At 40.5% G+C, this 18081-nt stretch overlaps 1 protein-coding gene across 4 annotated transcripts in view; it reads right to left on the bottom strand.

Annotated features, from left to right (window-relative positions):
• FAF1 (Fas associated factor 1) overlaps positions 1–18081 on the bottom strand; it is a 302183-nt gene that overhangs the window by 31718 nt on the left and 252384 nt on the right. For all 4 annotated transcript variants that reach the window (XM_027824594.3, XM_037907794.2, XM_043552605.1 and 1 more), the window contains one exon: positions 1025–1105. In XM_027824594.3, coding sequence (XP_027680395.1) covers positions 1025–1105 — 81 coding nt within the window. The remainder of the gene's footprint in view (positions 1–1024; positions 1106–18081) is intronic.

The following is an 18081-nucleotide window of genomic DNA, read 5'->3' as shown; positions in this document are numbered from 1 at the left end:
AGTATCCTCCCCTCCTGCTCTTTGGTGGGTGCATGCTCCCCTCTGCATGCAGATGGGGAGAACACAAGCCCCTTAATTCTGGAGCAAGAATAGGAACATAAAGGAACAATAGAATACTACAAAATTTGCAAATAACTACACGTTTTCATTCAAAATCAGTATCTTTGTATATAGATCCAGCGGTTATAGATGGAAAAGACCTCTTAGATCAAGTCATCTCCTTGCAAGGACAGGATAGAGGCTCCTTGACAGAGAGCATATCACATATTAAATTAACCCTGCAGTGGATCCTAGTCATAAGGCCAAAGGGAGCATTGTTACACAGGTCAAGCTTTTTGGCCAGTATGTGCATGTGCCATATTTAAATGATATGATAAAGCCACGTGAACCCCCCAGCCCTCAATATTCCACATCTAAAGCATAATAATGAAAATAGTCATCTGAACACTGTGTACGTCCTCATCAGTGCACCACATAAAACATGTGCTTAATGAGCAACACAGATTCTGAGAATTTCCAAACTTCAGCTACATAAACTACTGTGCTAAGCAGAAGCAACTACCCATGAAGAATTCCTAGTCACACAAGGTGAAACTCACTCTGAGTATTCATGCTCTGTGAGGGGGGAATGCAGAACAGATGGCAAGGCAAGGTGACCCCCCACCCCTAAACCTAGGTCAGGCCTGCCTCACAGCCCCCATGGCCACTGTTCCAGTCTCTTGGTTGAAATTGTTACCACAGACCCTACATGTCAGTTGTGTGGGCTACTGGGGCCACTGGATCTGTGTAAATATAAATCTGTGGCCTCTCTCTTGGCTTGCCCGCGATGTGGCTTTGTATGCTGGCCTCTGCGGCTGGTAAGGAGTTTTCCTTGGTGTGTAGGGAAGCAGAACCCTACATGGGGCTGAAGTGGTGTGGTCCTCCAAAACTAGGTGAATTTCATCCATTGTGAGGACATGCATATCCTGGCATTCATGAAATTACTTCCCAACACAGCAGGGGATATTCTTCGCTATGCACACACCTTTGCTCTATCAGCTTCTAGTGAAATGCGGTAAGCTTCATCCTGTTCTCTCTTCACATTCTCTCTGGCCTCACGTTCATCCTAAAATAAAAAAACCCAACAAATAATTAATAGACCAATATAGTTTCTTTTATACTCACTGGCACTCTTTAGACCAAATGTTTTAATAGTAATTTGGTTGCATTACTTCTGCTTCTGATTGCAATAGAGGCCCACAAAAGTGTTTCATGGTCAACTTTAGGTTTTTATATATACATATGTGTGTGCGCGCTTGTGTGTGTGTATATATGAGTGTGTGAGAGAGAGAGCAAATACGATCTGCCTGATACAGTGTTTAAATTGGTCCATTATAAATGTATAATTATCTAGATTTAGATAAATTGTAGGTTTGGGAAAGATGTCCTCATGAAATGAATTTTATATTTCAGATGGTGGATTTGCTGTTCACTGTCCAATGAAGTTGGCTTCAGGCACTGGCTAGTCCCACCATTTTAACCTACAAGAGAAGGGCCTGTTCCCAACTCCTTAATCAGGTAAAAATCCCTTTGCCTTCAACAGGTTCCACCCCAGGCTCGTTATTATTAAATATTAATGTTATGGTATTGCCAAAGGCCCCAACCCCCACTGTTCTGTACAAACACATAAAAGAGCCAATTCCTGCCCTGAAGGGCTTTCAATCTAACGGCACAAACAGACAGTAGGGTGAAGAACTTTGGAAATGAACCTGCTGAAGAACTGGCCCAGCTTAATTAGTTACATGGATTGTAATTTCTTCAGTTGGAAGTAGAGATGTGGAGGAAAGGCGTAGGAAAAGGAGCCCACCCCTCTCCATCACTGTGCACACCACCATCATTCTCCCAGTCACCCAGGCCTGCAACTGTGGATATCATCTTTGATTCGACCCTCTCACTGGACCCACATATTCAGGCCATTGCTAAATCTTACAGCTTTTTCTTACACAACATATTTTAAAGTCTGGCCTTGGCTCTTTGTCCACACAGCCAAAACTCTCTTCTGCAACCTCATCATTTCAAGTCTTGGCTACTGCAACCTTCGTTGCAGTACAGTTCTGGCCATGCTGAGCTGAAGATAATGATTGGACATTTACAAAGAGATGTCAGAAAGACAGGCCAACATACTAGACTGGATGAAAGAAAATAGCTCATCAGTAGAGAGGTAGATTGGTGAGTCATCAGCATAAAGATGGTAGTTAAAACCATGCTTGTGGCTAAGAGCACCTAGAGAGAGGGTGTAAAGAGAGAAGTGGAGGAGGCACAAAGGACAAAGTCTGGAGGGCAACCCATAGAAAGGGGTAGGGGGCGGAGGATGACCCACCTAATGAGACAGTAAAAGAATGATCAGAGAGATAGAAGAACCATGAGAGGACAGAGTTACAAAAGCCAGTGAAGTGCAAAATTTCAAGAAGTTGTGAGTGGTCAGTGGTGTCAAAAGTCACCAAGAGGTCAAGTAGGATAAGGATGGAGTATAGGCCTACAGATTTGACCAGGTACAGATCATTACAGTTATTTCCCAGGCAGATAGATGATGGACACCAGATTGGAAATAGTCAAGAACAGAACTGGACGAAAAACACCAGAGAGCAGTTGTAGACATCATGCTCAATGATTCCGGAGGTGAACGGGAAAGGAGAAATTGGGCAATAGTTTGAGGGGCTCAGAATTCTTCCTCTTCAATCCATGGCCCACCACCACCATACTCAGGAGCCCCCTTATTCCCGTAACCCAGAAATCATCCCTACTTGTTACTGGGACTGGAAAAGCAGAAACAGAAGCAGCCTGCTGCCTGGAGCCTAAGCACTACAGGGACTCCAAGAGCTGGAGGCTGCAGGGAGCTTGCTCATATGCCTCTGTATTCTGCTTCTTTGGGGCCAGCTCAACCAAAGCCAGCATTTTCTGCTATGTCCTTCTTCCCTCTACAGTTACAGAGGCTGGAGCAGCTCCAGCCCCACCAGAAGCTCCCCAGTGGCAGCAGGTAATAGTGCACTCTGCAGTACAACCATATTTTACAGCTATACCATTATTGGTGAGCTTAGCCCTATTAACACCTAATGACCACTCACCCTAGCTAACAAAACCGACATTTCTAAGAGAGCATTTAAGCAGAAATAATTTGTTCCCTATATTTAATAGAAATGAAATCTTAATGCCTAATAATTTATATATCATATTTTTAAAGTATATTCTGTTAACGTTCCAATTTATCTACTCGTTTTCTCGTACATAAGGGAACAATTTTTCAAATTGATCATTTTTTCCCTAGGCCTTTCTCAAGAACATTTGGCAACGATTCAGTTTGAAATGAGATTATTGGAGAGGTATGAATTAACTGCAATTGTTATGTCATGCAAACATGCCAAGAAGTACCTCAAACAAAACTCTAACGTATTAGCAGTTAAAAGAACTCTACATTAGCCTACATCAGCAAGAAGCAGTCACAATTACTGAAAAAAAAAAAAAAAAAAAAGTAACCAACCCCCAATTCGAGAGTAACAAAATCATTTTACAGTGAACTATTTTTCTTTATAAATATGGGACGAATGTGTTTTCTATAGTCTTCCATTTGATTAACAGAAGATGCTTGAAACCATCAGTTTGCTGAGAAGGATTGAACTGTGAGTTACAACAGTAATATTTGCAGCGATGAACAAGAATTCTAGCCATTTTGGATAATTTGTTCCCCTCCTGTTCCTGACTTTTGCTCCTTAGAAGCCCTAGTATGCTGTGCTTCTGATACACAAGGACACATGAAGGTAAACCCAAACAGGAAGAAACTAGATGAGACAAGTGGATATTCAGTTATTGGGGGTCCCTCAAAGAATTAAACTTTAAATTGTACTTTATTCAAAAGGGAAGGCGGCCTCTTGAACATTACAGAACCTATTCCCTACTCTTCTTGAAGACTGGGTCATAATGGAGAGCAGAACACTCTTCTTTTGTCATATTGAGGACTTCCTTATGTATATCATAAATTCACCTTAAGATTGTGAGAAACAGAATGGTCACAAACTAGCTTATTGAGAGAAGATAGTCTGTCAGATAGTCTGGGGGAAGAGAGGCATTTTGAAAACCTTCCTAACATTTGCTTCAGAGAGAACCTTTTTAACTTTCAATTTTTGCAACTGGGTACATCAGACTCTAACTGAATTTCAAAGGTCACTTGAAAGTCCAGTGATACCTTAGGGAAAACTGAAAGGTCAGGTGCAAACTACTGCTTCTTTCTTTTCTCAGAAGAATAAGAGGCCATAACTTAACAATGTAATTCCATTAGACTACTTAATCAAAGTCAAAAAGTTAACTAAGGCAGGTTTCAAGTTTGTAAAAAAACTGTCTACTAAAATTCTCACCACAAAAGCCAGATCCCAAACCAGAACTTTGTCAAGTTCTACACTGATTCTTATTTTGCATTTTAAAACTGCCAAAGAGAAAAGAACAAGAAACAACATTCACAAACAATTATTTGTGCTGAAGATAGAATCTATTTACTTATAGCAAACTATTACTTATTTCACAGAATACTGAATAATTCTTTCAAATGGAGCACAGTACCCATTGCTTTAAATTATGTCTTCTAGATGAGAGGGAAGAACTTCCAAAAAGGTTGACACTGTAGGTTCTTTTTCAAGCATCCTGATATGGCGTTTCAAGCATTTTCCTAATAGCTTATTTCCTCCTATTCTTGGCAGTGAACATCCTCATAAAGGATGGGTTATGAAAAGGATGTCAGGAATGCAAAGATTTATTATGCATGACTGACTGATCCTGATAGAAAGATGTGAAATCCCATAGCTAAACCTAAATCTAGAGGTAAACAATTACACGGCAGAGACCTAGTACTACTATTCATACTTGGATCTTAAAGTCAAATTCCTAGGTAGACTAGATAGCACTAGCATCTAGAGTTTTTAGCTAGGAAAGAGATGTAATCAAATAAAACGTTTCTATGTATAGATTTGTGCTATGCTATAGTCCACTGGTTCTCAACCAGGTGTCCGGGCCCCCTGAGGGGCCGCAAGCAGGTTTCAGGGGGTCCACCAAAATAAACTGGGCTTCAGCCCCAGGCGGGGCTTGTAGAGGGAGTGCCATCTCCACCCCCTGACTCACCTCAGCGGGCCACCCAGCCTGTCTGGGTAGGGGGTGGGCCGCAACCAAAAATCACTGCAGAAAGATCTCCCCCTGCCATCAGAAGGGGTTGCTTCACAACCACTGACTCCACAAGCAGGCAGCAGCTAGCCAAGGAGACACACCACTTCTCCGCCCTGCTACATCAGCACCTCAGGGAGCAGGGCCAAATGGAAGGCAGAAATCTCTGGAGGCAGGTGGCCCACCCCACACGTTGCCTTTGGTTGGAGGTCTGCAGGTTTGTCTATTTAAGTTTAGGGGTCCCTGGGTAAAAAAAGGGTTGAGAACCGCTGCTATAGTTGGTTTTACTACTACTCTGCAGGAACGAACAAGTCACTAGGTATTCTGGCAAAGCTATAATACTTTTCTTGTTCGCAGTTACATCCTGGATACATTTTCAACATTGTATATTGTATTCTTTTCATTTTAAATGTAGTTCACTGCTCTAGTCAAGTCTCTCCTCCAGACACATCACACAAAGCACTGAGGATGATTCATTCTTGCCAGAAAACAAAAAACAAAAGAGACATGACAATGTAATGAGAGGACCAGAAGAAAACACTTGTCAAAGGAGCTACCAATATGTAATGGTGAAAGGGCGCAGAAAGTAAAGAAAATTATTCGTTGTGTTACTGTGCCAGTAAATGAACAATCTTATAATTTTTTTCATCTCTCAAAGAAAAAGTACGTTAGTTGAGAACTGCCTTGTGAGACCCCCATTTACGCTGGAATTCAGGCACAGATGGATCATGTTTTGCCCAAGGTCACACAGAAAGTATGGGGCAGAGCTGGCTATTAAACTCAGATTTTCTGAGTTCCAGTCCAATGACACAAGGTATTGTTATAAAATTATGCATACCATAGTTTTATATAATAAAGAAATACTAATAAAGGTAAAAAACCCAGTTGTTTCTTAAAGGGAAAAAAGTCAAATAATATCCGTCTGTTATTGCTGCAAAATCAAATAATTTCCTACTAGTGCATGAGAAACAGAACATGAGTTAGATATTAGTAAGAGTGAAAGTGAGTCAAGTTTCATGTATTAATTTTATAGGTAAATGCCCATAACCTGAACTGCACAGCCAAGCACATATATTTGGCTTGATCATTCTGAAAGGCGGTGGAGCAAACTGGATGAAACTTATCTCTTTCATAGCAGAGACCTGGGTTGTATTTCCAGCTCTTCCAGAAGATACCTCATGCAACCTTATTTGTTAAAAAAAAATATGGGGGGGGGGAGTGGGGGAATCTACTTGCTTGCTTCCTAGAGTAGGTATAGGAGGCCTCGGTCAATAATAACAATGTTACGAATTGCACAAATATATTAACACCAGTTAGTAGAAGAGGTGAAATAAGAACCCCATGGCTTCTGCCTTCGAGCAGTGGATATTTCAAGGGGGTGTGTTTCTCTCAGCATGACAGAGTGGTGAGATGTGGGCTTCTTGGTCAGGTCTGCACAATATAGCTGTATTTAGGACTAACTGAGCATGCAGTCACATACAAATTGTTTTTGCAGATTGAAAATTATGAGAAAAAAGGCATCAGTTTTTAAAAACAAATGTAAGTTTTGTAAGGTCAAAGTATTAAAAAGTACATATTAAAAACTGCTGGAGTTTTTGAGAACTACAATTTTTAATAAATTTCCTCAAAGTGTATTAATGTGTACACCATTTAAAAATCTTGGTTAATGACCAAATTCTGGTCTCAATTACACGTACTCAACGCCTGCTGAAATCAATGGGAGCTCTGCAGAATTTGGCTGTAAATTCCTGTGCAATTATTTTAATGAGCATATTTTACTATTTTGTAAAACTGAAAATCAGATTTTTCTTGTTAGCAAAACTGAAAACCACACACTAATATTTTTCAGTGATTCACTTAGCAGCTATATACTTTTTTCCACATCAGTTTGAATTTTTAAGAAAAGCTTTGTTCTTCTGTTCACTATTAATGGTGGAGCATGAAGTTCCACAAACAGCAATGATTACACTTTTCAAACACTTTGCTTTAATATCATATTTTTTAAAGTTTATTTTATTATGGAAGCATGATTCCATTTTGCATCACAACTAAATAAATTCAGTTTTTCAAGATGCACTTGCTAAGTGCTTCACGAGTCAATGGACAGCAAGTGACATTTCACCTTCCTGGCAGCAGTCTAACAATATTGTTCACTTAAGGCTGCTGGCAAAACTAGGATACTGGCAATTTATCTTGCACTGGTTCAAAAAGCATAATGTGTGAACAAGATCTTAAACATGATCTTAATCATACCGGAGATCATTACTATTACCATTAATATAATATACACACATTATGTAAGCAGACATATGAAATATATAGTATTATATATTATAAGCATGTGTGCATATATGCATGTGTATATGTATATATAATAAAGGTGAGGGAAAGCAGTGGTGCTTGAGATGCCACAAAAATTGTGAAAAGCAAACCTTTTCTTTGAAAATAAAATAATAATTGTATGAAACAAGTGTAATAGCTCTTCGACTATACATGAGTAAATTGGGAGGAAATTATAGCACAATTCACAAAGCTAACCATTGGAATATAAAGTACAGCTGCTGGAATTTCTCATTGTTCAGTTGTCACTCAGAAATGTTACATCATCCAATGTCAAAAAGTCATTATACTATCCATTTGGTGTCAGAATGATGATAGAACAAGATTTTTTAATTGACAGCTTACGTGGAAGGAAGTCCTTTTAAAATATTGACGGGATAGTGAGATTGCAGCTATTATCCCAGGCATGGCTGAGATAATATTAGCTTGTCTTCTTTTTAGTAAATAAAATAAAATAAAAACAAATACCAAATAAGAAGTGGATGAAAGTATCTGTCTTAACTTTTACTTGAGCTTAAAAGTAACTCTGAGATTTTACATTAAGTTACCCTTCTTTCATGGAGAACTGAACAGTATTGTTCCCCCAAGATTCTTTTGTGAAGATCTCTCAAGAGAAAATATATTCTCTTATCCTATAAAAAGCTTCTGCAATATAAAGAAAGCCCCATTGTGTTGCAGAAAGCACACCTAATAACAGTATTCATAAAAGAATCAATCATTCATTTGGATCAAGGTTCTTCTACTGTTCTTACACAAGTCAGAGCAGGCACTTCATTTTGTATGCAGCAAAGGAAAATCCAGGCAAGTGAGGATGGATTTACATACAAAGAAACTGAATGAAACCAACAAAACAAAACACCCTCTGCTCATACAAGTACCTTTCTACAGCTGAATTCTGCTTTTGGATGAGCTCACATGGCTTCCATTGACTGCAGCAAAAAATGAAGCCGCCATTCTTACCTTGATGAATTTATAATCTGAACAGACAAGACAAAGGGGGCAGGGAGATACTACCTACAAGCCAAGTGATCAGTGAGGGGTGGTTAGTATCCCATTCTTTAAAAAAATAACATATTATGAGTAGGAGAGAGAGGAAAGGGTAGAAAGAAGGGAATGCGGATATTGAAGGAGGAGGAAGGAAGAGGGTGATGGCAAGAGGAAGAAAAGTAGAGGAAGAAGCATGGAGGGTTAGGCAAGAAGAGTAGGGGCTGTGAGGGCAAGGGGTGGAAAGAGATTGGAGCAAACAGCCAGTGAGTCAAACTGAAAGAATTTGGAGCTGTTGAATGAAAAAGAACCTGTCATCTCCCATGGAAGCCTGCTCCATGCTGCCAGGCCCCCACCCCTAATGGGAAAAGGTCGGAGGCACTCACATTTAAAGGAGTCGCGCTGCCATGGTGAACGTGGATCTAGGAAGCAGCAGAATGGAGACAATGGGACACCACATGATTGCCCCAGCTCCCCATGGATGCCTCAAGATCCACCCTTATGGGTACTGGATCATTGACGGGGCCAGAAGGCCATACCTGTTTTTCAATGAACTGCAGCCACTTAGGAAAAAACCTGAGTGCCACTGTGGACAGCTCAGGGAAAACATCTGTTCAGTGAGCCAAGTTGGTCCAAAAGGCAAAACAAATGTAAATTAGGAAAAACTTAGAAAAAACACTGAAAACAGTGTAATGCCACTATAAATCCTGGGTAGACTCCCATGTGGAATGGTGCTTTCGGTTCTGGTCACCCTACCTCAAGAAAGGAGTTAACAGAAGTAGAAGCAGTTCAGTCACAGGTGAAAATTAGAAGTCTGGAAAGATTTCTATATGCACAGAGACTGAAAAAAACAGGACTGTTCTTTTTAAAGAGGCAATGAATAAGAGACATAATAGAATTCCACCAAATTAATGAAGACTCTAGAGAAATTACACAGTGTGTTCCTGTTTACTCTTTTTCATAATAGAAGAACATGGAGATATTAACAAAACTGAAAGGCAACAAATTTAAAAGGAAATATTTTTTCACGCAATACATAATTAATCTATGGAACTCACTGCTACAAGATTTCAGAGGCAAACCGATCAGCAGGAATCAGAAAAGAATTAGCCATTATACAGATGAGAACACCCAAAGTTACACTAGACAGGATAAAAAATAATAAATACTTTTAGAAAAGATGATTGTGGGCATAAGCCAACCACAAAGTGACGGGCAGAGTGAGGAAGAAACTTTCCCTGTGAGCATAATTCTGTAATTGGCCACTGCAGTGTTTCTGGCACCTTCCTCTGAAGCATCTGTTAGCAGCCATTGTCAGAGACAGGTCTAGGTGGATTTCTGGTCTGATCTGGAATAGCAATTCCTATGGTCCTGCCAACTACACGGGATGGCAAACTCTGCCCCTTTGATGGGATGATTTGGTGGAAAAATCAGCATGCCTTAATGCTGTGGAGTTTTCCATCTAACTTTGGCACTCCTGTGGCCTGTTACATAGGAGGTCAGGATTTAACTCTGGATCTTGGTTTTGCATGGAGGTTACCTTAGTGAGTTGTGCCAGACCTTACTTCATGGATTGTCCACCAGGGTCAGTTCTATCATAAAGGAAGAAGGAGTAATCACAACCAAACCTTAAGGACAGCAAAACTTGAGTATATGACTATGAGTTGGAGATTTGCATGTTTGCACAGGGTAGCAGAATCCGCAGAGCTGCCTCTGGGAATGTAAGCCAGAAAGTGGCATTTACAAATGCTGAACGTTTATTTGAAATAAACTCTTCATTTCACTGAACCACTCCTGAAGTTAAAAACTACAAATGCTTGAGGCTATTCCTGGGAGTATGAAAGAAAAACACGCAGTTTGTCTAAACAAACCAGTGCAATGAAGGTATTAGTTTGATTCACTGAAGATGACAGATTTGTACATTGTATAACTTAGACACATATGGTGTGGAATACCTATGATATAAAAGTGCATGCAAAATTGCATTTGCATGTGAGAACCACAGAAGCGATGTCAATGGTTATAACATTCATATGACAAACGAGATGACATACTTACACTATAAGCGGTACCTAGGACAAAACAGCCATTTAGCGTTTATCCTTTGTTTTAAATGGACTTTTCAAATATCAGAGCTGCTGTACATTTTTTTTTTTTTTTAAAGGAGAGAAATCCTTTAGCAAAACTTACTATGGAGCATTACACTGGGGAGGAAAAAACCCACATGTGTCCCAATCAGGTTGTTTTAGAACGCTGCAATTGAAGTCTGCTGTGTACAAAGTGACTGGCGAGATGACAGAAGGCTCCTTTCTTGAGCACTTTGCTGAACAAGGGACAGTTAGATATGTGAAAGTAGTTACTATACTGGTAGCACCAAAGAAGGGTTTGCTGAAGAAAGAAGTGGACAATGGCATGTTTTAGAGTGGTGAAGGTATCAGAATCAAATAAGTCATTGGCAAGGGCAGTAATGTAGGGAGCAAAGGTAGGGAGACAGGACTACACAATGGAAGAGAGAAGAGATAAAGAGAAGGGAGTATAATAGAACCTCACTTATTCACACCAGAGACTGCAAGGCTCATTGCAAACTGCAGAATTTTGTGCATTAGTTAGGAAAAACACAATATAAATTAAAGATCTCCAAGAACCACTCCGCCTGGTTAGTTGGCCCCAGATTTTTTAAGTATTTATTTTGGCGTTGGTGCACTCAGCATTGCAACACCGAACTGGTTTAGGAGCGTAAATCTTATTTTCAAAAGGGACTGAGGCATGGGACCCTAAATCCCACTGACTGACAATGGGATTTTGCTTTCTAAGTGCCTAAATCCCTTTTGAAAATGAGATGTATGCTCCTAAATCAATTAGGCATTGCACTGCAAAATGCCACAGTGTCTAAATATCCTAAAAATTTGGGGCTTACAACCTGGTCGGCAGCATGGGAGAGTATCTGCTGACAATTTCAGGTCTTGTAGTTAATGCAGAAAACTGCCATTTACAATTCAGGTGAGTGTTTTTTTTTCCCTGTGAGAGTAGAAATGTCGAAGGAGGGAGATTAAGTACAGATTTATGAAAATGGCACGTATTATTCTAGGTCAAATGAATCATTGTTTTAAAGACAGAGTTTCTGGATGAACAGAGATACAAACATATTTCTATAACTAGCTTCTGCTGTGAATTTAAGGTGTATTTGTGGCTTCTTTTTTTATTATTATTATTCAAACCTCCATCCAGCAATTACATAGAAAACAAACCTGCTATTTCCTCCTCAGACTATAGCAATAACTAGGGAAAACAAGTGTGACCTGTGGTCAAAATGAATGCCTTTGACTTTGCATTTCCACACTTTGGTAAGGCTGAGTGTCAATTGTAACGTCTTTACAACAGTTTTTCCATTTAAAAAGTTCTTAAATAGATATCCTTTATTTGCAAGTAAAAGTGAAGTGTCAGTTGAGGGCAATTTAGAGTGAATGGGAAGTTTTAATTTGGATTTGTAAAAATAAAGTGCTTTTTCAAGCAATTCTAGGTAAAATCTATATACGTTGAAGTTTAATCTAAAAGCAAGAGCATTAAAGTTGCATAACTAGAAAAATAAACATTGTGTTAGACCTACTGTTACTTAAATAACATGTGAAGAAGTTGGACCAGCTGTATAACAGTCAATGCTTTTACAGTAACACATTTTGACAGCAAAAATAAAAAGAATGCATTACTGAGATATCATCAAATGAGCCATGTCATTACATGGGAACTCCACCCAGTATAAGCTTGTCAAAAAGTGTTACTGTAATCCTTTGAGAAGTCTCCTCCTCAGGCAAGAAAGGGAAAATGTTTAGGATAGGCTCAGAACAGGTGCGTTGCATTTTAATGCCAAGTATTTAATCATGGATCTCTTCACATTAGTTTCATATGTGACAAATTCAGACTCTCTTCTTGACATTCATGCAATGCTGAAATGATCAGTCAACAGCCAAACTGAGAGCCAACAAATGTAAACAAAGAAGCTGTGGACATATCTTTTTAGCACTGTACACACCCCAAACACAAAAGACATATTAAATGATTACCATTTTTTTCTTTCTTTTCCAAAATCAGTACTTTGAGGACTGAGGGATGCCATGCAGCCCCATCAGGTTCAGTCTACTGAGGCAGCCTATTCACTTGTTGGCCGACACTGTGCCAGCTTCTGCCAGTTTCTGGTTCAGTGCCCCCCAAGAGCAGAAAACCCTCCATGGAAGGTTGTGGTGGGCCCAAAGGTGACAGTTCAGCTCCAGAAGTGGGTAGTGCTGGCCAGGGGAGGGGGCATAGCTGGGACAGCCAGTGGTATGCACTGGTTCAGGACATCACTAGTGTAGCGTCCATTGGCATCATTCCTACAGATCTTCTGAAAGAACTTAACACTGCTTCTGGTGTAACCACCACCAGAGGGTGGTGGTGGGAACAAGCACAGTTGAATCTTTCCTTGGGACACAGTGGCTTTCTCTCATGCAGGAAAGTGCCAAATGCAACTCCTTGTTTCAGTAGGGTCATTCTGACCCATCATCCTATCTACCAAATAGGTAAGTACTTCATTTTAGTTTGCCAGGCCCAAAAAGAGAAGAAAAAGGAGAGAAAGAGAGGGAGAGAAAAAGAAATCCCTTCACACTTTGTGTGCCTTGTGACACTACACCCCATATTCTTCACGGTTATATTATTATGATAGGATTATGGCATAATTATGATGCATTTTGTACAAGATGGGTCATATGAGGTGTCATTGGAAAAGTTATGATTTGCTGAAATATGATTATCCTATTAGTATTCATGTATCGTATTTGTATCTAAAGTTAGGGATATTGACTATATATCTGTATTTCAATCGTGCTTATACCCACAGCTAGCCTTTCTGGTACAACAATGAAGAAGCCAGACAGGGCTGATGGCCCATCAGCAAAGACAATGGACGCTGAAAGAACTTAACCTTCCTGTGAATGTTTTGGCCAGCCTGTAAGCAATGGCTGCTACAACACTGCAAGGGCATGTGACCAGACCACATGTCTCTGGACTCCATCTTGGGATGTCAGTATTTTTCCACAAACTGGTCTGGGAACCAAGTTTTGAAACAAAGGATTCCTGTCATATGGTAAAGCTATATAAGGCAGGGAGTGACATCTGTTGGTCTTCACTCCCCACACAAGACGACTCCTGGAAACACCTGAGGAAAAAAGACTGAACTGGGGAAAGTGCTGGGATCCAGGCTAAAGGAATTTCTAGCCTGTGTATGAAGACCTGAGAAACCCAAGCTATAAAGCTAATGCAGCTTGTGCCTTAAGAATCTGTAAGTCTGCCTGTATCATCAGTTAGAGTGAGAATCTGCTAATTCATATCCAATCAATCTAGTATATTAAGCTTAGTTTTCTTTTTTGTGTATTTGCTAGGTAATCTGCTTTGATCTGTTTGCTATCCCTTATATTCTATCTTTTGTAGTTAACAAACTTGTTTTTGCTTTATCTAAACCAGTGAGTTGGAGTGAAGTGCATGGGAAATCGTACCTCAAGGGGCAAAGGCTGTTGCATATTCCTCTCCACATTGAGGGGGAGCCGAACTGGATAATAAATTTATACTGGTTGGGGTTTGGACCAGGGCAGAACGGTACAGCTCTGGGGTCCTACACTGGGAAGCTGGTGGTTATTTTGGCTGTAGCCCCTCTATTGTTGGTTCACATGCAATAGCTGGTCGGAGAGCCTGCATGTAAGTGCAGCTGGGTGTGACCCTACCTGTGTGTACACTGGTGGAAGTGTAAGACCAGGGAATGTGTCTGCAGCTTGCCACAGCAGCACAGTGTGAGAGGGAGCTCAGGCTGGTGGGTCAGAGGGCTCAGTGGTAGCCCAGTTCCAGGTGGCACCCTGGGTGAACCTGTCACATGCCTATGTTTATATCCATCCATTGATCTAACCTCACAGATACATGCTCCATGGGGTTGGTTCATGGTTCTCTAGAATTGGTTATATTGACGACAGTCTGACCATTCACCTTTTAGTCAAGTCAATCTGCTTCCTTCATCTTGCAGTGGTTGGTTGTGCTGGGCTCGAACCTGCCATCTCCTTCTGCGGGCCTCTTTACTGAATCTGCCATGCTAACATGAACTCAATAATGACATACTGCTGATTATGCCTTACAAACCCATTGCACTGTAGCATGGCCAATTCAGTATCAGAAGGGAGATGGAGGTGGTATATTCATGCTGTGCTAGAGAGGAGAGTATGACAGATGGTCCATATGGTGACATGGCACAGATGCATTGGGGTCCCCAAAATCTTTGCAAGCCAAGTATGGGTAGTGCGTTGGGGCTAGCAGGGGAGGGAGAGAAGGGATGGTATTTGATTGACTGCCTGGGAGCGATGGGGAGAGAGAAGCCAGGGAAGGCGGAGTTGGCTGCCTGTAGAGGGAGTAAACGAGGAAGAGAGGGTGGGTGAAAAGAACCAGCTTCTTTCCTCACTGAAGTCCAGCCCAGCTACAACTATCAAAATACACAGTGTGCGCCCCTCTGTCCTGTGACAAGGAAAGCCGATCACCATGACTACCGATACAAATAAATGAAATACATTTTAATTTTCTGTAAGGCAGTTCTTTTGGGACTTTTGGGAAGAAAAAAGTTTAATCAAAAGCAAATAAATAAACCAAGAAGTGAAATCTGATTAGCTAATTAAATGGTGAGATTTTTGCACTTCACATTAAAAGTATGCTTCCAAATCACTCTCATAAAAATCCAATGAAGCAAAACCAGTAAATTATCCTAAAACGTTGATACTAAAGCACAACATTTTAATGACTACATTACTGTTACCAACTAAAGGAGTTACTCCTTTTATTCAGCTAGCAGAGGTCTGTGCTGTGGTGCTGAGCATCCCACCTGCAATACCAACCAATGACATGTGAGTGGGAGGTGATTATAAATTGGTGCTTGAACAGATACCTTCAGCACCACAGCATGCACCTCTGCCATTTGAGCTAAAGAAGGGACTTCATTAGCTTCCAGTAGTACCAGGCAGTTATCCTGTATTGGAACAACCACTAGAGGGGGATGCAACATGTGCTATGCTATCATGAATTATGAAGTGTCTGTGTTTTGAAGCTTTTCTATGCATGCAAGTTATAAATCCATCACAAAAGGAAAGTTCAACTATCTAGGCTGCTCATTAGTGTATTTTTGTTAATTACAGGAAGTGTATCCAGTTCTCACACACAGTAAAAAGTTCTTTTATGTCTTTATTTACAATTAAGATATACTGCTGGCTTTTCAAACACAAAAGAATGTTCTGTTTATCCCCTTGTGGTTTTACGATGACTTACTGTTGCTATTAAGAAAACAGCAACAGAAACCGGAGTCTATATCCTGTTTGCTACTGTCATATTTGTAAAGGAATTGCATGTAACTGAATTAAGTTCTTCAACACAAAAGAAAAAAAGCACTGATGTTTGAACATAAGTTGTCAAGGACAAGATTTATAAGAAAGTTACACATGTGTATCAAACCACAAAAAAGTCAATATTTTTTTCTCATGCCAACACCTTTTGTCAAGCACAAACTGTACATACTACTTATTAAATACTCCCTTTTTGAAATAATACATTACATAATACTGTTTTAATTTTACTTTCTACTTCAAAGGCCATTGGAGATTACCCTTTTTATGTTTATTTTATAATAAATACATCTAAGTTATATTCAAATATCTCTGTGTACATAGAATTTATAACATTTGTAAATTTGCCTCCAAAGTTTTTCAAATATTTTCACTAATTAACCATCTACCACCTCCAAGGCAGACTATGCCACATTCCCTCTGGTGCAGATATGTCAGTGTGCTAACAGTGCTGAGGAAACGGGGAAATGGGAGAAAAAACACTGCCCAGTGTAGACATGGGCAAAATTCTGCTCTTAGAGCAATATATTGTAGCAGATCTTACACAGGCAGAATTCCTAGTGATGAAACTGGAGTTCTATGTACTTAGGGAGAAGCAAATATCTAAGTTCAAATCCCCAAGATGAAGATACATACTTTGTTAGTCCATAACTATTTGCTCGACAGCAAAGGAATGTAAGACTCGGGATTCGAGGTTGAGGTTTCTGCCCCTGTCCATCTTCCTCACTCCATCTTACCTGCTGTTATCCCCCTGGATCCTGCCAATACCCACTCCATCCTACCCATCTCCCCCGCACTCCTATCCTCTAACACCGACTCCTGCCCATCCTTGGCTTTTGCCCATTTCCCCTGTTCCCCGCCCCACTCTGCTGCTCTCCCTCCCACTCCTCCATGACTCTTGCTCTTTCTCCCCTACTTGTTCTTATTTCTCCCCCTTCTTCTGTCCATCTCTGCTCCTGTCCCTTTCCCTCCCTCTCTTCCAGCTCCTGCTTCTAACCCTCCAAGCTCCCACTGTTATCCACTCACTCCGTCTCTCTTCACCCTCCCCCTGTTCCTCACCCCTCTGTAGTTGAGCCAGGCTTCCTCCTCACTGCCTGGCATCAGCAGGATGAGCATTGAGAGCACAAGGCAATCAGTCCTCCAGCGCACAGTTCCTGTGCCAGTGATCACTGGCAGCCAGGATGAGCAATTGCTGAGAACGTCCTGCTCAGCCCCTAAGCCCTCGGATGGAACATGCTCAGTTGCTCTGTGTAGATGGTGCATTTGCAATCGAGCCACCACACAGTAACTGCGAGAGGATGGGACAAGCTCAGTGCAGATGGAACCTCTAGAGAATTTAGCTAACAACTTCAACTGAGTATGTGTGAACAGAGATTCTTCAGAGGCTTATAACTTGGGCAAATGTTCACAGGGGCAACAAAAGGCACATCCCGGACACCAGGGTGACCCCTCCCTCCCGCCCCGCACCACCACATTTCAGGTCTCTGCACCAAAGCATGGAGATACTAGAGCTTCTAAAAAAACTATTGTAAGAATTCTTTTAACATGGAGAAAATACACGTATTTTACCCAAACCTCATTCTTGGAAGCAACGATCATTTTAGCTGAAACATTCCAAAAAAGTTCAGCCTGGTTAAATATCACCAGTGAAAATTTCAGCCTCAATTATGTAATTTTGGTAAAGTTATAAGCAAGTGAAAGTAGAATCTTATAACGGACAGGTGTTTTGCAACTTTAACTATAGGCGTTGCTACCTGAGACTCCTATAAAAAAAATAGCTTAAATATGTAGCTCCAGAAAATTAGTCCCAGAGATCTAGCTGCTGTTAGCTATGAGAGAAAAAGAAAATAAATTTTGAAACTACTTAGAAATTTCAATTAGCAATGGGCATGTACAGTAGGTAATTTTTATAGATGTTGATATCTAGTAGCAGCGACAGAACAAACAGTATTTACAAACCTAGAAGGAAACCCTGCTCACCTTAGTCATGTGACTAGTCATGAGTAAGGGGAGTTGGATTTGGTGCATGGATTCCCACTTAAATAAATGAAAAAGTATAATCATGCAACTGAGTTGGAGTTAGTATGAGCACTGCACTTTGTCATAACGCTCATTTTCAGTCAGGTTAATGGAAAGGTTCCACATTAATGGGAGTCAGAGTTTTAGAAAACCT

The sequence above is a fragment of the Chelonia mydas genome, chromosome 8, assembly GCF_015237465.2.
Source record: "Chelonia mydas isolate rCheMyd1 chromosome 8, rCheMyd1.pri.v2, whole genome shotgun sequence".
Taxonomy (NCBI): Eukaryota; Metazoa; Chordata; order Testudines; family Cheloniidae; genus Chelonia; species Chelonia mydas.
The sequence above is the reverse complement of the archived record's forward strand: the minus strand, read 5'-3'. Positions and strand labels throughout refer to the sequence as shown.